This window comes from Tachypleus tridentatus, chromosome 10 (assembly GCF_004210375.1).
Source record: "Tachypleus tridentatus isolate NWPU-2018 chromosome 10, ASM421037v1, whole genome shotgun sequence".
NCBI classification, from domain to species: Eukaryota; Metazoa; Arthropoda; class Merostomata; order Xiphosura; family Limulidae; genus Tachypleus; species Tachypleus tridentatus.
Genome location: NC_134834.1, coordinates 136,249,189 through 136,269,915, shown reverse-complemented (window position 1 = coordinate 136,269,915; position 20,727 = coordinate 136,249,189). Strand labels below are relative to the sequence as shown.

General features: G+C 34.0%; 1 protein-coding gene across 1 annotated transcript; it reads right to left on the bottom strand.

Moving 5' to 3' along the window:
- Positions 1–231: 231 nt before the first annotated feature.
- On the bottom strand, positions 232–14,954 carry LOC143230407 (uncharacterized). The gene is made up of 4 exons (XM_076463919.1): positions 14,805–14,954; positions 13,957–13,990; positions 9,648–9,807; positions 232–1,332 (listed from the first exon to the last, which is right to left on the bottom strand). The coding sequence occupies exons 1-4, from the start codon at positions 14,856–14,858 to the stop codon at positions 609–611; spliced, it is 972 nt and encodes a 323-aa protein (XP_076320034.1). The 5' UTR covers positions 14,859–14,954; the 3' UTR covers positions 232–608.
- Between the last annotated feature and the right edge of the window lie 5,773 nt (positions 14,955–20,727).

The following is a 20,727-nucleotide window of genomic DNA, read 5'->3' as shown; positions in this document are numbered from 1 at the left end:
GCTATAGATTCATCCTATCCGTTGCTGACAAGGCGTTTCATCGAATCAAGAGCTCTCAAGGGTGGATGGATATGACGAATATAGTATGGTTGAAATACTACTATCATACAAAATTTTAATTCTTGAAAATCTCTAAGATAAAGAGTGTAGTGTTTTCAAATATAATGGGCTCAATGACAAGTATAATTATAATCATGTTGTGCAAGCTTGTAAAAGACGTTCACACCGTAATAGCCATTACCTTGTTTATTAACTGCGATTTTTTGTTAATCCAACATCTAGTTAAAAGCATAAATAGTAAATGTGACAATATTTCTGAAACTTTTTAAAAACTAATGTATGTCAAGTACCAGTGTGCTGGACTTAAAAATGTTTGCTGCAAATGAATAAAACGAGCAAATAATGTAAAACTGTTTAAGTTTTTGTACACGTCATTGTTTAGTGCACTTTTTCAAATTATTTACGATTTGAAAAAAATTAAACTCATTTCATTGCGTAAATAAAAATCAATTTTTGAACATTTTTAACATTCAGATGGAAAGCCAAGAAGGTTCTAGTTAGTATACGAGCAAATAAAAATGTTAGAACGATACATGGTTGTCTCTTTCCTAATCTCCAAGAACACCGTGGTATTTCTGCTCACGGTTTTGGGGAATATGTTGGGTCTTGATCCTACGAGGAACTTCTGGTTTAGTCAAGGGCTCTCCTGTAACGTCTGAATACGGTTTCTGTAAAGGATATTCATACGTTCTGATTACTGAGTCGATCCCACGAACTCCACGAAATGTTCCATGAGCTCTAAATTTAAGACCATCACCATTTTGTTGAAAGTACTCATTTCTCAACATCCACATAGGGTGAAACCAAAGCCAGTGTCCCTCCCATTTTTCATGAAACCACATAGCGATCCAGCCATCTATAAATATATCTGCTTCCCAGGGAACTTCAATTTCACGTTCCGTAATCACCCATTCTGCTTTTACGGACGTCTTTGGATCAATTTTAAGAGTGTATGAAATCTTAAAGGTGTCTACCTCACTGGTGGTTTTTCCCTGGCTGGCCCTAAGGTCCAGTTCCGTGGTGATGGACGTACTGACATCAATGACTTCAGGAATACCAGCCTTGGCCTCTACCTTTGTTCCAATCTTTAATCCTTGTTGCAAAGACCAAGTAAACGAAGACTGCCTCTGAATTTCTTTGGAGATGACTGTGGTAATTTCTTGATGAGCCTGGTCGTTGTGATACCATTTAGTGTAAACTGACTGAGGCCTGTCAAGTTGCCTGCTAACTGCTTTGTAGAAGACAGGTCCAGTGCTTACCTCAATTTTGTACCTAGGAAGTTATCAATTTAAATACTTGTATTATTTGCTCTCCAGAAAACACAGCTGAACATCAAAACAATAACAATAACTTTAATACATAAGTATTTTATAAAAGATAAACGATTAAGTACACAAGTTTACAATTAAATCAAACTTATTATATAATTTTCAGGATTAAATTCAACTTGTAGTATTAATGATTAGTTTTAGCATATAAATAAGGATCTGAATTAAATTTGACTTTTAAGGCATGCTGTATTAATTGGATTTGTTTGATTGCTACAATCATATGTACCAATTTGAAGATTATCCTCAGTTAATAACATACAATCAGGATCGACAGCATTTCATTAAGATCTGAATAGCTGATTGTATCATACAATGGAATCGTTAGTGGTAATCTATGAGTATTTCAAGGGTTTGAAATAAAATGAAGAAACAAGTATTTGTTGTGGCCGTTTATTCATACTGAAATTATGTAGGCTTTGACTTTGTAGTTAGATTTGACGAACACCGAGTCTCAATGTCTTCACGTATCATAAACGAAGAAACTGAAAAATATAACTTAAGAATAAACAAAACAGTAATTAAAAATGATATACGAGAAACAGTATAGAAAATTAACAATTTAAAGATGGTGATCGCCTGACGAAGATTAGTTTTTAATTGGAAATATATGTGTAGAGAGTAGTTAACCTCTTTACAGAAACGGTTTCAAGTAAGTTTAGCTAAAACTGAAAGTTTATATAAAAATAGAGTGGAGCGTGATTCTCATATGCATAATCAAGCCATTTTTATTTCTTTCATAGATCAATTATGGACACCCTCGGAAACATTATTATTAGACTCTCTTGAAATGTGAAGAGCGATCAGAAACTGTCAGATTTCCCAATATATCTTTCTTTTCTACTGTGTATTAGATCTTACAAATATACGTGATTCAATGTATCGATAGAAAAACAGAAATGTCTTTAATCTTGATGAACTAAAAGACTTTCACTCCAGCAGGTTGTAGGCCCGGCATGGCCAAGCGTGTTAAGGCGTTCGACACGTAATCCGAGGGTCGCGGGTTCGAATCCCGATTGCACTAAACATGCTCGCCCTTTCAGCCCTGAGGGCGTTATAATGTGACAGTTAATTCCACTATTCGTTGGTAAAAGAGTAGCCCAAGAGTTGGCGGTGGGTGGTGATGACTAATTGCCTTCCCTCTAAAATAGGGACGGCTAGCACAGATAGCCCTCGAGTAGCTTTGTGCGAAATTCAAAAACAAACAAACAAAGAAACAGCAGGTTGCACTTCTACAATTTAGAGAAAAAAGTAAATATTTGAAATATTAGGAAAAGCAGCAGATTTTAAATCAGTATTACTTATTTATTTCATTTCTTTCACCAAAATAAAGAACAAATGTCAGAGGCGTTAGATTCAGAGTTTATTTCCAAGTGTAAAACAACAAAATGCCCGATGTTTTACAGGTGTAGCAGATTTGAATGCAATCATGACGAGATACCATTTACATAGAAAGCAAACCACATGAATCTCAGAAAGCGAAGGTTCGTTATTTTTAATAAAAATGTCAAATACTTGAAGATAAGCGCTTCTACTTCCAGATTGGGAATGTTCACAGAATTGTCGTAAGACGTGGACAACCATGACCAAAGAGTGTTTAAAAGTATACAAAATCCCAACAACCACAAGGAAAAGGCACAGAAAAAGACTCCTCACTTCAAACCTTACAAATCTCTCTACATATTTCTTGTCAACCTTTTCGGACCTCATGTGTACTACTTCCTTCTCAACGACTGATTCAACCGACTCAGAGATTCGTTGTTAGAAAATTGTATTTAAACAAATGAAATTATCTAATGATTTTTGTACATATTATGTTCATAATTACTGATAGTAATTTAAAGTCACGCAATAAAATATATCAAACATATATTGAAACAGTATAGTAATAGGCCTGTGCATGTAGGATTACCATGATGCACTGCTACGTAGGGCTTGTTACAGTCAACAGAGGCTACACTATCCACATAATAAATATCAGAATTAAGTGTTGTTGACGTTTATATTTTCACAAATATCTGTGAACCCTCTAAATAATTTCGAGAGTGCATTTTGCAATCTTACCCTGCATGTTTGATATTTTGTAACAAATGAGGTTAATTATATTAATATGAAATACAAATACGCTTAGCTCTGTCAAACTGAGAAACACATGTTATATTAAACATTTACATATGTAATTTGTATAACGATTTATTAGAACAGGAAACTATTTTAAGACACTTATAGAAAGTTACGTAATTCAGCATTTCACCTATCCCAACAAAATCTTACCGAAACATATATCATGATAAAATGTTATATGAAGTTATAAGAAATAGAGTCTGAAATATTATTTCGGTTAATATTAAACATTTAGTATTGACTAGCCCTCTTCGTACACTAATAACCTCCATAAGGCGACGTGGCATGCTGTCAATGTGGTTACTGATGTAGTACACCGTTATTTCATCCCAAACTGTCACGAGAATACGCTGCAACTTAGCTACAGTCTCTGGTTTACAGTCATTATTAACTGTTTTTCGGATTACTTCTGTCCAACAGTTCTCAATGGGATTGCAGTCTGGACACTTTGCTGGCCATGAAAATTTGGTAATGTTTTCCTGGCCAAAATAATCATGTAAAATGCACGTACTGTGGGCAGTGGCATTTTTAGCGTGTATCTTCAAGTTATTGTCGTACTTTGCCCTAGGGTATGACAGAAATATCATCTCCGCGTTTCCCTGGAGGATTATAAAAAGCAGTTTTTCTCATCATAGCAGCCCAGTATCTGCTGTACTGTTTACATTGTGTTCCCTGTAAGAAAGACAGCCTTCCATCGTATATTTACCAAGTCAACGAATCCTATCATCAGTTTTGTCCTAGCCTTAAGCTGGCATACTTTCTTGCCAAAGTAACATGGCGAAAGTAGTAAATTATGGTTAATTTCGTTTTTAGATAATTCTTCTTGCAAAATAACCTTTATAACCAGTCACTTTTTTCTAGAGCAGTAGTGTTTTGGATAGACTCTTCTGGAAAAAAAAAAACATTTTCTGGAATATCCATGATGCTGGATACAGTGTACTGGGTACTCTACTATTCTGACAATGACTGCTTGCTTCATACCATTTTAGGACAGTCGAAAAAATTGATGCTTTATTACTTCTGGCATGTGACAAGGCATAACTCTACATCAAGTACAGATATGCAGTCTAAACAATGCGTTCAATTGTCTGGAAAAAAAATTATACCAAAAGCACATGTTTTTATATAAAACAAGTGTATATGTGTATTTTAATGAACAAATGTTCAAATAACATATATAGACTAGAATAACAACTCATGCATATTTGTTGATCGCACGCTCCTTTCTCCATTACATCTCGAACATTCACTCAGTAACTATTCCATACATGTAAAGGTTAACATCATTACAGAAGAGTATGAAATATTTTGACCAAGGTTGCATGTTGTTAAGTGACAGCCCATAGAAAGTTTTAAAGTCTAATCTGTTCTCGGTAACTTTGGGCGTTCTTCAATCTACAAAAAGTCATGGGGCTCACCTCTGATTGCACAAAAATGGGTGTGACGACGAAATACAAAAATAATTTCGCCTAAATCAGCAGTTTTTCAAACCTGTACGCCAAACAATGATTACAGAGGAGAAAGATGTTGGATGTCATTTGGCGAAAATGTCTGTACGTGCTATTATGCAACAATTAAATATTCACATCGACAACTGTCAACAAGCGACAATGATCTCAAGATAAGCGTAAAATACTGACTGACAAGAGCCAACACATCTTGAAAAGTCTGGTCACCTCATCTCGCCCTCAGTAAATCTGCTTTTGTAGAATAAAATACCTATAGGCAATTCTATAATGTTTCCACGGCACGTCGAGGGCTGTATGCATTGAATTTTCACGGAAGAACTGCAGCTCACATGCCATTGATAACAAAAACGAAAGCTCACCAAACCTTGAAGCATGACAGTGGTTCCTGTGAAGTGATGAATCATACTACGCGCTCTTACATTCTATTTGACGTGTTTGAATATGAAGGATGCCTGGATAACTCATATTACTTGAGTGTATTGCCCCAACAGTAAAGCTTGGAGATGGTGGTATCATGATCCGGGGGTGCTTCTCATGCATGGATCTGTGAATGCTGAATGGTGTTCTGAAAAAAATTTGTGTCCTACAGTACTATGTAAAATATTTAGGACATGAGAATATTTTGTCATTCTATCCATTTTATGGGACTAGTTCTTACATGTCATTACAGAATGTAAATTTCAACACTATGGAAGTGCTTCACTGATCTCTGTTGACAATTGAAAGAGACAGGGTAAGAAGACTTGTTACTCTTTAAAATTCCCATACACTTGTACTAAAGCCTTGTCATAATTGTTCTTCTTGAATGAGCATACCAATCAAATTTAGGGTATGAAATAACTGTTACGGTATCCTAAGCGCTACCAAGGATAATGCATATGATACCGGTATATGTTAGAAGGCATAAATTTATAAGCACTACATAAAAAAAACCTGACAAAAAAACAGAGTTTAGCACTATATATTATGTTTTATTATCATGCCACGGCCCAAAAAGCATACAGAATTGCTGGTAGAGCATAAAGTTTGCGTGATGTTGTTTGGACTTTCCAAAAGTTTGCTGCACACTTGAAATGCTCCCCAAACACTGTTAAGTTCATCATAGATCGTGAGACCAAGACAGGTAAATTTTAAAAAAGGAAAAGAAAAGGCAGAACACTTAAACTCCACGATTCTGATGCGAAGCATCTTCAATGATGAAGTCTTTGGAACAGAAGGAAACCTACCACTGATTTCAAGCAAGTGATAAATGAATATGTACCAAGTTATAGAAAGGTATTCAGATCTATGGTATCAAAAAGAGTCAAAGAGAATGGAAAATCTGTTTGTGTATCAGTTAAAAACATTTACTGCGATCTCCAAACATTGTCAATAGATTAAAGTTTGCTAAAAACTACAAAAATAAACTGATGATGATTATTAAGGGTGTTATGGACGGATGAGTCCAATTTTAAAATAATTGATTCAGATATATGGCGTATGTTCGGTTGAAGAAAGATAATTACTTCAATGCATAGCACCTACTATGAGAGAATCAATATGATGATTTAGAGGTATGTTTATGTTAAGGTAACAGGAGATATTTCCAAAATAGATGGAATAGTAAACCAGCGCAAGTATCATCAGATACTGATCCGTCATACTACCAAAAAATAATGACCTATGCAGAAATTACTTTGCTATGAAAAAAAAAACAAACTGCTGGAGTAATTCAAATGATGCAATTGCCCCCATAGATAAGCAGATTCGGGATTTGATGATAAAAACCTGAAAACACTTTAATTAAATATACGGAAACAATACTTGACTTTCTGTAGTTATTAAAGCAAAAGTTTGTTGAAATCAAGTTTCAGTTGTATTAATATGAAGATTAATAAAATTTTGATGTTTCTTCTGTTATTTACCTTCTATTGTTCTTGGAAAGTAGCCTGAAATCTAATTTTTGACTTTGTCCTATCACTTTCGCACATACTGTAGATTGTGGCAATTTCATAGTATCATCCCTTACACCTTCTAACATAATAACGCTATATGTCACAAAGCAAATAATATCGGAACCTTGCAGGGGCCAGCACCGAGGCCCGACCGTAACCTAATAAAACATCTTTGGGATGAATTAGAACGCAGAATTAGCGGAACTTACTTATGCTTTAGAGAGGAGTGGAAATCAATATCACCAGCTTTCTAACAGAAATTAACAATCATTACAACCAAAGGTAAGCTAACACATTATTAATTTCTTAAAGTAACTATCCGTATACCATTACTTTTGGTAGAATATTGTATATTCTTGTAAGGTTCAATTAATTTGTTTTATTGTTTACATTATCTGGAAATTTCTCTGAAATGCATAAATCAATATGAGAAATATATAAGCACTTGAGAAGCTATACAGTCAATAAAGTAGTGAATTATTGAATGAGTGATTTTTGTCAGTTAGTTAATCAGTCAGCTATTTCAATAGTGTGAAATAACTAGACTGCGTTTTAACTAATAAAATAGTCATGAAGGTAGCATTTCTGTTAGAGATAGTGTGTATGTGGAATTAGGCCTGTTGGTGAGCATTGGTTAAAGTCATATTGAAACCTGAAGTTGGAGAGAGTAAACATTGTTATTAAGCATAGGTCATATAACCCGAAATGGTTTCCACACATTGATTTAATAATGTAAACTACACATATAAAATCATTTTATTAGACAGGTTCAAAAATATTTTTTGTATGGAAACCAGTACGTTAATCAAAGAATAACTGATTTTTTATAACGTTAAAAGTTAAAATCACTCTAGTTATTAATTATTCTCCTCAATGACTGGGCAGTACGTCTGGAGGCTTATAATACTAAAAACTGGGCACATCAGAAATTGTACATTGTGTAGCTTTGTGCTTAATTACAAACGAACAAGTGGAGTGTTACACCCTTGTGCAAATTAATTGAAACAAGACGGAAAATTACGATTTTTTCAATTTTTTGCGTTTTATTTCTGAAAATACAAAAATTACTCGCAAATTAATACATGATATGACCGCCTTTATTTTTCAGAAGATTATTAATTCGCTATGGAATCGAATCTACGAGTTGACTGCAATATTTACTAATTTTTGGATCGCGGTATCACATCTCAATTACGGCCTCAATTAGCTATCTTTCGTAGTACAGTCTTTTCCCCAAAGTCTTTCTTTACAAATCGCCCAAACATTTTCAATAGGATTTAAGTCCAGAGAGTTTCCAGGCCAGCCCAGCACCTTTATTTGCGTTGTAGTCATAACATTATTCACAAGTTTCGATGTATGGCACGGAGCCTGATCTTGCTGAAAAAATGCCAGATCCATCTGGAAATCTCTTTTTCAATTTTGGAACGACTCTTCTCTGCAAAACTTCAATGTACTGTGGTCCTCACATCATACCTTCTACGATATGTAAGTCTCCGACGCCATAGTAGCTGAAAAGCCCCAAAACATCTTCTTCAAGGGATGTTTTACGAACTGATTGATGTGAGATTCTCGAAGTTTCTCACCTGAAGATCTGCGAACATGCAGACTTCTTTGACCCTGTACGAAGAAATGAGTCTCGTCGCTGAATAACATCTTCCTCCATTGTTCTTGCGTCCAGTTCTTGTATTTCAGACCCCATTGATACCGTTTTTTCTTCATTGAGTTGGTAAGAAGTTGTTTTTTGACTGGTCTCCTTGCTCTTCTAACGCAATTTCGAATGACGTAATATTCCTCAAATTTTCGTCATATATCCCAAAAATAGATCGACCGTACTGCAAAACATAGCTAGTGAAGCCGTCTGTGTGAAAAAATGACTATTAAAGGAAATCAGCGGGTCCAGCGAGCCTACACCGGCCGCCATGCTGAAAATATTGTAAAATGACCATTTGTTTCAATTAATTTGCACAAGGGTGTAATATTAACCCACCACGAATATTAAAATTACTTTATTTTTTAAACCTCTTTCGTCACTCAACCCACCTAAAGACAACTACAAAAACTAGCTGCATCACGCCCTTGTTAAGTTTTCTGTGGTTTGCATTATTCGTTTTGCAGAATAACCCAAAAGAACTGGCGAAACAATGAAATTTAAAAAAGAAAGGACAATTAGACAATGCAAAAGCGAAGGGTTAAAGCCGTTGTGAATTTGACAAACAAAACGTAACTTAATATAGACGAAAAGGACTCAGCAAGAAAAACAAACACAGGACAGAGGGTGAAAATTTGATTGTGAATAACCGCAAAAGTTGGATGAATTATAAAAACCAGGAGGTAACAAATGGTCATAAACAGGGCTGAAAGGGCAGGCTCCAAAATCTTATTAGAATTGAAACATCTGTATAAGAACACCTATAGTCTTTTCACGGTGGCACCATGAGTTCATAATAGCATTCAAGCTATGCCTAAAAACAAAAGTAGACCCACGCGGCTTTAACGGCATTAGTAACACTGTATGATTTTGCTTTTGTAATTTAATGGTTTAATGGAGCAGGATAATGACACAAATAACTATAAAAATTATATACTCTATATTTTGTTTCTAGCTTTCTAAATCAGCAGACATGCCACTAGGGGACATTTCCTTATGCGTTGATATATTTGTTTGCTTATTAAATTAAATTATTTCTATAAATCTCAAAAAATATACTTGTTTTATGCCATAAGTCACTTACCGATGATATTCTGGCCTTTCTTTCAGATGCTGGTGGTTACCATACAGATCCCACCACGACACCTTACGGTTGTTTTGACTAGCCTGTTGATTGACGTACTCTTGTGCCCACCTATCAAAGTCCACCATGTAATTGTTGCGAACATTGTGTTCTATTACATCTGTACCAAGAAAAATACTCAACAGTAAATTACGCTGCGTAGATGTAATTAAAAGTTTCGCTTTCTGTATATCATATTAACTGCCGTAATATTTTGATTATTATGGTCTTCAGTGTTATTTTCAAAATAAATAGTTTAAAATGAAGCATATCGTGGACAGAATTCTAAGTCACTAACGTTTAGTTCAAGTGTGGAAAAGCTTTTACCGAATATCAAGAAATACCGACGAGGCCTTTCCCATAATGGGTGGAGTTCTCAAGCCGACTTGGGTACAAAAGGCACAGTAATGATCAAGACGTTTTTGGAATAAAATCGCAACGAATGTAACGGTATAAACAAGATTAAAATGGTGAAATATAATTTTTATCAATTTTGTGCTAGTCATTTACAAATCAGATTTAAATTGAGGATTAATAAGAAACAGAGATGGTAAAGAAGAGTGAACTTTCACCTGATAAACAGTATCGTAAGAATAGGTACGACGGTTGGGAGAGTTGTTTCAAAGCCAAGATATACGGAGTTCCACTTAGCCTACCAAAAGTTATTAGTTTCATGCAAAAAAGAAAATAATAATTATGTATACAAAGCAAGACAGTACAATAGGATTTAGCAATGAGAAAAATAATTTCAAAAAGAGTTGTCGTTCCCAATATATATACTGAATAAGCTTTGAACTCCCTTGTTGAATTTCGCACAAAACTACTGGCAGGTTGTCTGCGCAAACTGACCCTAATTTTGAAAGGAGAGACTAAAGAAAAGACAACTAGTTTGCACAATCCTCCGCCAGCTCTTGAATAGTGGGGTTGAGCTTCGCTTTATAACGTTCCTACTATTGAAAAGATGATCACGTTTGATTACTGGGTTCGATCCCGTAATCCGCAGTTAGTGAATCCAGCACCCTAACTAAATGTAAGGTTCATACATGATTTAATACTGTGGTGAATGCACGTAATACTCACTTCATGCCGATAAAACAATATAAATAAAATTATCATAGAAAATTACAACAATTGAGAAACATTTATAATACTTTTTCATCAATATTTTATAAATCGGTGAGTTGAGTCTATCACTCAGTTGAAGAATAATTTAGCCAGCCAGTTAATTACTCTAGTTCCATCAACTACTGAATTCGTATTTTGACAGACATATATTGTTTTTTAACAATTTAGACCTATGTATTTTCCAGTATGGTATATGTAAAAATACATGATGATAGTGTTTGTTTGTTTTGAATTTCGCGTAAAGCTACACGAGGGTCATATACACTATATGTCCGTAGTTTGCAGCGTAAGATATAGGGAAGGTGATCATTATTGCTCATGACCAACTCTGAGGCTACCCTTTTCACCATTGAATTGTGGGATTGATCGTCAAATTATTATGGCTCCACGATCGAAAGGGCGAGCATGTTTGGTGTGATGGAGATACGAAACCTGCGACTCTCAGATTACGAACTACCCTAACCACCTGGCTATGCCGAGTCCAACGATAGTGCTTTGAAAACTTGGTCGATAAACAATAAACGTAACGATGAAATCCATATTAGTTTCTAACATTTAACTAACCACATTCAGAATCGTACATTGTTATGTTAGGACTTAGGAGTGGTTCTGATGATGTCATAAACTAAAACAGAAATAACGTTTGTCCAATCTAACCAATCTTCATAGCTCATTTCCTTTTGAAACGTTTGTAAGAGACGTTTTTAATAAATGAGGAAAATTACGGCTATTATTGGATTAAACTAATTCTAAAATGCTTTTATTATTTATTAACCAAAAATAATTTCTAGTAGCTTCTGATCTAAAGTTAGGGGATTCTATATATCAGAACTAGAAAGTAACTTATAACTTAATGGAGATAATTTCATACAACAAACTACATAATATCACAAATCAACACACAAGCAACTAAATCTCACAGCAAGAATGCACTGAATTATCATTTCGAATCTTTGCTATTAACGATTTTTAGATTATTAAGCTGGCAGATTAAAAGCTGGGGATTTTTGTTTGTTTGTTTGGAAATTTCGCACAAAGCTACTCGAGGGCTATCTGTGCTAGCCGTCCCTAATTTAGCAGTGTAAGACTAGAGGGAAGGCAACTAGTCATCACCACTCACCGCCAACTCTGGGGCTACTCTTTACCAACGAATAGTGGAATTGACCGTCACATTATACACCCCCACGGCTGGGAGGGCGAGCATGTTTAGCGCGACGGGGACGCGAACCCGCGACCCTCGAATTACGAGTCGCACGCCTTACGCGCTAGGCCATGCCGGGCCAAAAGCTGGGGAATAGAGGAAAAAACTTCTATTGAAGAAAGTCTTTGCGTTAAAGTACTTGTTTCTCATAATATATCAACTTAAAACCAGCCCTTTCACAATCGACTTGCTTAATATAACCACTTTCCAGAAGTTATATTGAACTAATTCATGAAATTTGATATTAAGTCAAGTAGGGCTTTACGTGGAAACTAATTGACCTCTTTTAGTTCTTCAATTGAACTTTATTGCAAATAGATGGCACTCTTTATTTTGTTACTTGTAAATGATGCAATCAGGAGACAAATGCTGATGTAACGAAATGCACATTTGCACTGTCTTTCAATTTAAAAATTCGGTCTTAATAATTAATATGTTAAAAGTAACCATAGCAGTTTATTTCTTTTAGAATGTTCGCGCGATTGTGTGCTGATACACTAGACAGAGGGCAGCTGATTAACAACTTCTGCCGCCATTCCTTGAGCTATTGTTGATATACCAAATACTAAGATTTGAATATCACATTTGTAGCACACATACTGCACCAAACAGCAGAGCGAGTCTATTTTTCTTCGGCAACGAGACACCAACCGTTAAACCCTGGATTCACATTTAAGGCACATTAATCACTAGGTTGTGCTCAGCCCCGTTACAAAAGATCAAGATGCCTGATCTTAAACCCATTGTTCTGAATATTAAAATAGATTGATTTAAAAAATATTAATTTGAACTTCGAAGCTGTTTAAAATATAGTTATGGGTTTGAATTTTGTGCACTGATAAATGTAACTAGGGATTTCAATGCCTGTTTTTATCATCATAGGTTCAAACAAAAAAAGAAAGAGAAGTTCTCATATGTGGACCATTTGAAATAATTTGGTCCACATTAAACGAAAAATAGCTTTGCGGTTTATTTAGAAACGGAGGAGCATTCTCTGTTTAACCACATGTTTTGTGTGTGGCATTCCTTGATAAATTGAGAATATTTATACTATTCTTTAAGAATCATAGGTTTACTCAATATTGAAATCTTAGAAGTGGAATTATTTAACACCAGTTCGCGACTCAGAGAAATGTTTTTAATTAAATGATTCTCAAACAAAGCTTTTCTATATATACATACCAGGGGTGAGCATACCATAGACAGCCCATTATGTAGCTTTATGCTTAGTTACAAACAAACAAACCTCAGTTCTAAAAGCCGTTTTATTCGTGAAGTTTGCTGATATAGGTGGTTGAAAACAGCTCAAGAAAGCTAACTTGTGGATATAATGTGACTAATTACCATACTTGCCTGGACACGATCATTTCTACTGTTGTATGCAAGAGGAACACATTTTATTCAATAACCTAAATACTAATTATTTCTTTTTTCACTTTAATGTAGTTTTTAAGGTTAACAGATAGAGCCTTTTATCAGAATACATTTTGTTTGTCTTTTATCGAATATCGGAAACCGTTACATCCCTGTGGAACTCTGTAATTTGTAGATTGGATGTTAAAAACAGACTTTCAGGGGAAGATTTCTTTGATATTTTGCAGTTTTCTTCCACAAATTAAATGGCACGCAAAAACATTCAATTTTTGATAAGAATGTATATTGGTGAACCACTTATTTCAAGCTATATTTATTATACTTGTTGTTTTAAATTAAGCACAAATCAACACAATGAACTATCTGTGCTTTGCCCATCACAGGTTTCGAAGCCCAGTTACTAGCACTGTAATACTGCAAACATACTGCTGTACCACTGGGACCGAGAAAATGTAGAATCCAACTTCGAGCTGCATATGAAACGAGGGGTATTTAAGACCTGCTAAATAACTTTACTTGCATGTATTTTATTATGAAATAAGAAAAATAAAATATCCGAAATTCTTTTACCTTTAATTGCAACATCGTCGAATCCCTCCAGCACCTGAAATAAAAAGAAAAAGAAATATAAATATATTTGTAGAAAATTGTTTTATCCTTTTGAACATTGTACATAAAAAATGCTTGTAAAGGAGTTTTGTATATAACTTATCTTTCGTCATGACTGACCTTCAAATTAACACAAATAATCATCAGTCAAACATTTTCTTGGTTTTATTTTTATGCATTCCATAATTAATGAGTAATATTTGTGGAAAAGAGAATTTTTCTCCCCAATTTCAAATGTTGAAGCATCACGCTTATTTCATAATGTACTTGTGTGGGTGTAGAAAATATATAACTGGTATGTTTACAGTTAAACACAATGCTGCATAATTGATTATTTGTACTCTGCCTGCCTTGGGTATTGAACACAGTTTCTAGTGTAGTAAACCCACAGACATACCACTGTGCCAAAGGGGAGCGAAGAGAATTAGACAAAATAATATATATGCATATGTATATATATATATTCAATAATTTTAGCACCACACAGCATGAAAAGTGGTCAGTGGTCGAAATGATTAATCAAATTGCTGTCTAATCTTGTAAAAATGCCTGCAAGATAATGGTTCGAAATATCGAAAGTGATTTTTTCTCCTGAAGTTCTTGATTTATTTATATCCCGGAAGGATGGTAACTTGAAATCTTATATCAAAAGTTTCTTGTTTATTTGTTTTAATTTATGTCACATCTGGAATTTTCAACTACTTATTTTTACAAGAAATAGTTAAAGTAAGAAGGTGTTATAATGTGTATGTAAGTTTTTATATAAAACTGGAATATATTTCTTAATTTCAACAAATAACGATACTTACTGGAGTAGCAGCGGTAAGACCCAATAACACGTAGAGTGCCGAAAGACCTAACATCTTCGTAATTGATAGAAAATAGTAATTCAAGACTTTTAATCAAAGAATTTCAGTTTTATTAAGCATATTTGTTATCACTGCCTTGATAAATACCGTTGTTCTGTATGGGACTCGCCATATGGTTTGATAACTCTTAAGTTGTTATTATCATCCAGTTCCGGCACCTCATGGCCTTGTTATACGGGAAACTAACGTAACTACCTGTCTTCAATAAAGTGCTAAAGACACGTAGGTCCAAGAAGTCTTGATAAAATTGAAATAGAAACCCTTATAACCCGAGCGCTTTCGGGTTATACGGGTTTCTATTTAAATGTCTTCAATGAAAATATGGTATATTTCAAAATATTTCAAACTCATCCAAAATTACATACGTTTTGTCAGTTTTCCTGAAATATACTCTCTTTATCAGTTTCTTTATATAAAACAAAACTCATGGTTAAATAAAATGAAACTTATTATGTTTATAAAAATATCTAAATGAAAGATGCAAGAAATAATTGACATCAAGATCTTTACATACTCTTTCATGGGGAAAGGATGATAACATAGAAACTTTACAGCAGAACTTTGAAATTATATTAATAAGCTCAATCTCTAAACCCACAAATAAATCCGTAGGTTATAAATCAGGTTTAAGAGGATAGCAACAATAATGCATAATAAAGATGGAGAAAAGTGGGTATTATGCTATTCCATACGAAGAAATATCAGTGAAGTCGCTGTATGCAGTGCCTATGAATTTATGTAGAACCTGACTCTGAAAGGTGTGCAGGAATTATTGTCTTCATATCGAAATGGTCTATGTCTAAGGTGGTATACCTTGGAAGTAACAGCTTTTAACTTTAACAGCTTTTTTGGAAGTAACTTAGTAGTACCTTTTGCAGTAGAAACTACACTGAAGGGCTATTTACAAGATGCGCAATCGATAAACGAGACATTACTAGATGTGGAAACGTAGGTTTTTACGGTGCAGCGAGACTCCAAGACAGTTTCAATATAACTTACTTCTATTTTATAAATATACTTGATAAATGTATGAATTGCATTCCCCGCTCACACAGAATATTCACCGATGATATTGGGGTCTTTCTTTAAGATCTTGATGACTACTACAGAGATCCCACCATGACATCTTGTGATTGGGTTTTCTGGCTTGTTCAATGACATATTCTTGGTCTCATCTGTTAAACTCCATTATACAGTTATTTGGGACATAACTTTATATTGTTTTTGATACAAAGAAAAGCAAGTTCGAGTGGAGACTTTTACATTAAATATCCGTATTTGTTTCAGAAGTTTAGATTACAAAGTTTGTGTGTGTGTTTTTTATATAGCAAAGTCACAAAGGGCTATCTGCTCAGCCCACCGAGGGGAATCGAACCCCTGATTTTAGCGTTGTAAATCCGGAGACATACCGCTGTACTAGCGGGGGGGCAGATTACAAACTCGAGCTCCAAAATAATTTATGTTGAGAATTTTGTACTTTAAATCGCATAAGCTGTTATAATAAAAACAATTTAACATAAATAACAATGTATGAAGTCTTCGCTTTAGTTTAATATTAACAAGTCTGAGTTAATTTAAGAATAATAGGAAATGAAAAACAAATTTAATTACCTTTTGATAATATTTCTTTGGACCTATCCAAAAACTATTCTCGGTCTATACGGAATTTGTAAACTTTCCACACACTCTATAGTACAAGAATGTCAAATTCCAGGACTTTATTAAACCAACAAATGGATACAGAATCAACTAACTTTATAAGTGTCAGAACACCAAATTTGTTTTTCATAGTTTATAGGTCCCGTGCTGGGACAGCGATAAGTCTTCGGATTTACAACGGTAAAATCAGGGGTTCGATTTCCCTCGGTGGATACAGCATATAGCTTGTTGTGGGTTTGATATAAGAAAACACACATATACAAACACATAGTTTATGGAAATGTTCCTTTGAAATTTGCTGTAGGTCTCGATGTGGCAACATCTTCTCAATGTTTTGACCATACAGTGAAAGAATTTCATTTCCAAAAACCGGTATCAAAATATTTTCCCGTGATATCAATAAGAGATCTTTTGTTTAATTATCCAATTTGCGAAACTTAAATTTCTCATTATGTGAGAGAAGAGCGACAACCATAAGCAGCACGAAGAAACTCATCTTTACACTATCTGTTGGAAAGCCATTATTATACTGAAATTGTACGTGTGTGTGTGTTTTCTTACTGCAAAGCCACACGGGGCTATCTGCTGAGCCCACCGAGGAGAATCGAACCCCTGATCTTAGCTGAAATTGTAAACAAACCATCTGTATCTAGTCAAAGTCGTTTAATATATCCATGACTCCTCCAACATTTCATGTTTCATAATCAATGTATGTTTTCAAGTTTTAATTTTCTTAAACCAATATGCCTTGAGTATTTATATTTTATGTTTATTTACAAATTCAAGACTTTTATAAACTTTATCTTAATAGCAGTTGATACAGATATGTGAAACGTGTTAATAGTAATTTTCTAATGTTGTCTTTACAGTCTGTCTGCCCAAAATTTGTACCTCTTTCCTATTAAGGTTGTCGTGGCGGCATTTCACTGTCGAAAGTTAAAAAAAAGGTTTTTAGCCAAATCAATGTTGTCTGTGGCATTAATACTGGTCTCTATAATGACATAACACAGAATTAGTACTGGCGTGTTGTGTTGGTAACCTACCACATATTCTCTTCATAAAGACATATATATATAAAAGAAAACAGTGAGAGAGAGAGAGAGAGAGAAAAAAAAACCGTCTTTATGTTTCTTAAGTATAAAAAATATTTTCGTTATACAATTACTTTTTGATATTTTGCTAATAGTCTACAGGTATATTGTTTTGATGCATATTATTAAAGACATTTTGAAATCTGGTGCTCTATTATCAGTGATGACGAGCAAACCCACTTGTAGTGAAATACATATGTAAAAACGGCTGGTTTGGGTTGAGAAATTTTTTTATGTGGAGGAGCGAACAACATTTCGACCTTCTTCGGTCATCGTCTTTGTAAACCTGACGAACCAAGTAGATAAGTATATTTTATTACATAGGAGGCATTACTTGTTAAGTTATATTACTAATTTAAACAACTCGCTAGACCATAATGTATTAGCTATTTCGATTATTGACAATCAAATACACGTATTTATGAGCTACTGAAATAATATTTTAGGATGCTCCATTTCTTAACATGCTTTTCTATAACTAACTTACATAGAATTTCAATGTTTATAGCAGTATCAGAGTAATTATGTATTAAAGCTAGATCACTCGGTCTTTCTATGATTTGTATATACATGAAAATGAAGTTAATAGCAATATTTTTACGTCACAAAAGTGAGGTAGTAGTGGGATTGACTGTCACAGAAATTAAACATTCAGAAAAAGTTGCAATGAAAGCTGCAAGTATTCATTAAATGGAAATCAGTTTTATTCAATAAGATTTGTTGTTGTTTTTAAAGATAAGTATAGGCAGTCGAATGCGAGACAAATTCCTAATGTAACGGCAAGTGTGCTTAACTAACATGTGAAGTTTAAATAATATTTCAGCACACACTATTAAGCCGTCTTTAAGATAACAAAAATATAAAATATATGATTTAAATTAAACTATTAAAATAATAATTTTAATTGTGAGCACACATTACGAATTATGTTAAAATTATAAGCTATATCATAAAAGTTATCTGAGTTGCAAGTTGAAACCCCAAACATTACACAAAAAGTGGTGAGACTTAACATTTTAATTGTTCGAATTTTCGAAGACACTACTGCAAAACACCAGATTCGTCGCCCTTTATTTCATAATTATCAGTTTTCTGAATATGCTTAATAAACATGCCATTTGATATTAATATTTCGTGATAATCAACAAGTGTTACTTTTCATACAATATTCTGATAACTTAGATTAATGGATCATCCAACTTAAGTAAACTATGAGTTTCTTACGTAACGTTTTAACCACATTCTTTGTCAACAGGTTTGTCATGCACTATAACACTAAAAATCCGGTTTAGATTCTGACAGTGGGAAGACATCTGATAACCCACTGTGTCGCTTTGTTCTTAAAAACAAACAAACTAGCTAAATATTTTCTTCATGTTGAGAATCTGTTGGATCTTGAAGGACACACTTAGAAGTTCTAAACATTCGATTAAAAAAAGGAGCAAATTATTCGTGATTTTCTAACAGAATGAATCTCGTAATCTTATAACTAGATCTAAACTACTTTGAAGTATTAGATTCAGTTGTTGTTTACGGATCTTAAAGTTGTACGATGGGATATATGATATGCACTATCCACAGAAAGCAACTCACGAGTTTTAGAATTATTAGTTCTCAAACTTACCAGGGTACTTCAGATTTGGACTGTAATTGTAGAGTGTGGTGTTGTAAAAAGTAGTATTTTATTAGTTTGGTTTCAATTTCGCGCATAGTTTAAGACTAGAGTAAAAACAGCTGGTCATCACCACCCACCGCCAACTTTTAGGCTACTCTTTTACCAACACATAGTGGGATTGACCGACACATTATAATGCAGCATGTGATGGAGACTCGAACCTGCGACCCTCAGATTACGAGACGAGTACCTTAACCACCTGATCATGCCGGGTCAGACTGAAGAACGTAGAGTTCGAGTTGAAGAAACAGGCTTTTGCTGGTTATACTGTAAACTGTGGTGTTGTAAAAGGTAGGTGTTTGCTAGTTAGTCTGCAACCTATATTGTTCTAAGGAGCGAGTTTTCGTTAATTAGATTGGAATTATTATGTTGTAAGAGGTACGTTTCGACTGAGGGGCGAAATATAGTGTTTTAAAAAGCTGGATTGATAACTTTCATTTTTAAAAGTATTTGATTTAATTTCTTCTTATTTTATAAGCAAGACTCGCCTCTCTCCTTCAGTGATTCAGTGTTGAAAATCGGGTTTCGATACTCATGATGAGCACAGCGCCAGTGGTTCATTGTGGGGCTTTGCGCTTAACAAAAAAGAACTCTAAGTGGCTGTTTCTATATTTAAAGATACGCTTTTGGAAAGAAACGTTGATGAAACAAACCATGTTGCGGTTTAAATGCCGAAGGTAGGCGAATAAGTATAGAATGTTAAAAAAGTCTGGTTTACGTGCTTTTCGGGCCATTAAAAACAAATCTTGTTCTTGGTCTATTAATACAATATTTGAAAGTACATAAAATTAAGTGGGCGAATTTTTAAACTATTCTTATTATAACAATATATAAACTTCAGAAACTCGCTATTTATATTTGTTTTCAGTTAGTTGCGAGAGACAGATAAATAGTTATTTTTAATGCAACTTGTGTATTTAGGGTAATATATTTCTTGTTAGAAATACTTGTTGTTTTGTTATAATTTCACAAAGCTTAGTTAAGAACTAATTAACATTATGCTTCCACCAGAAAAAAGAATTATAGGAAAACAAACTCAAAGTAGGCAGATTCTTCCTTTAGTTCTCGGCAAAAAGAAGAAAAAGGTTTTATGAATATTAATTCATATTTGGTCAGTAAGTATAAAACAACTTTTCTAATTTATAGTGATAGGATATGTTTCTTACCTTTAGTTTAAACAACATTAAAAGTCATCAACTTCGTGAAGAAGTTAATGGGATTTGAACAACTTCTATTAGGGTCTGTTGTTTGCAGAAGACCGAGTCATTGAAAATTGGCTTTTACCTTTAGTGTTGAATTATTATAGCCTACGTTATTGATCAGAATTTAAGCTTTAATTTTGTGTTAAGGGCGTAGTTTGTTACGAGATTTTTATAATATTCTTTAAATATATTCAAAGCATATACTATGTCCTAAAAAAGGGAAAAATTCATCAAAA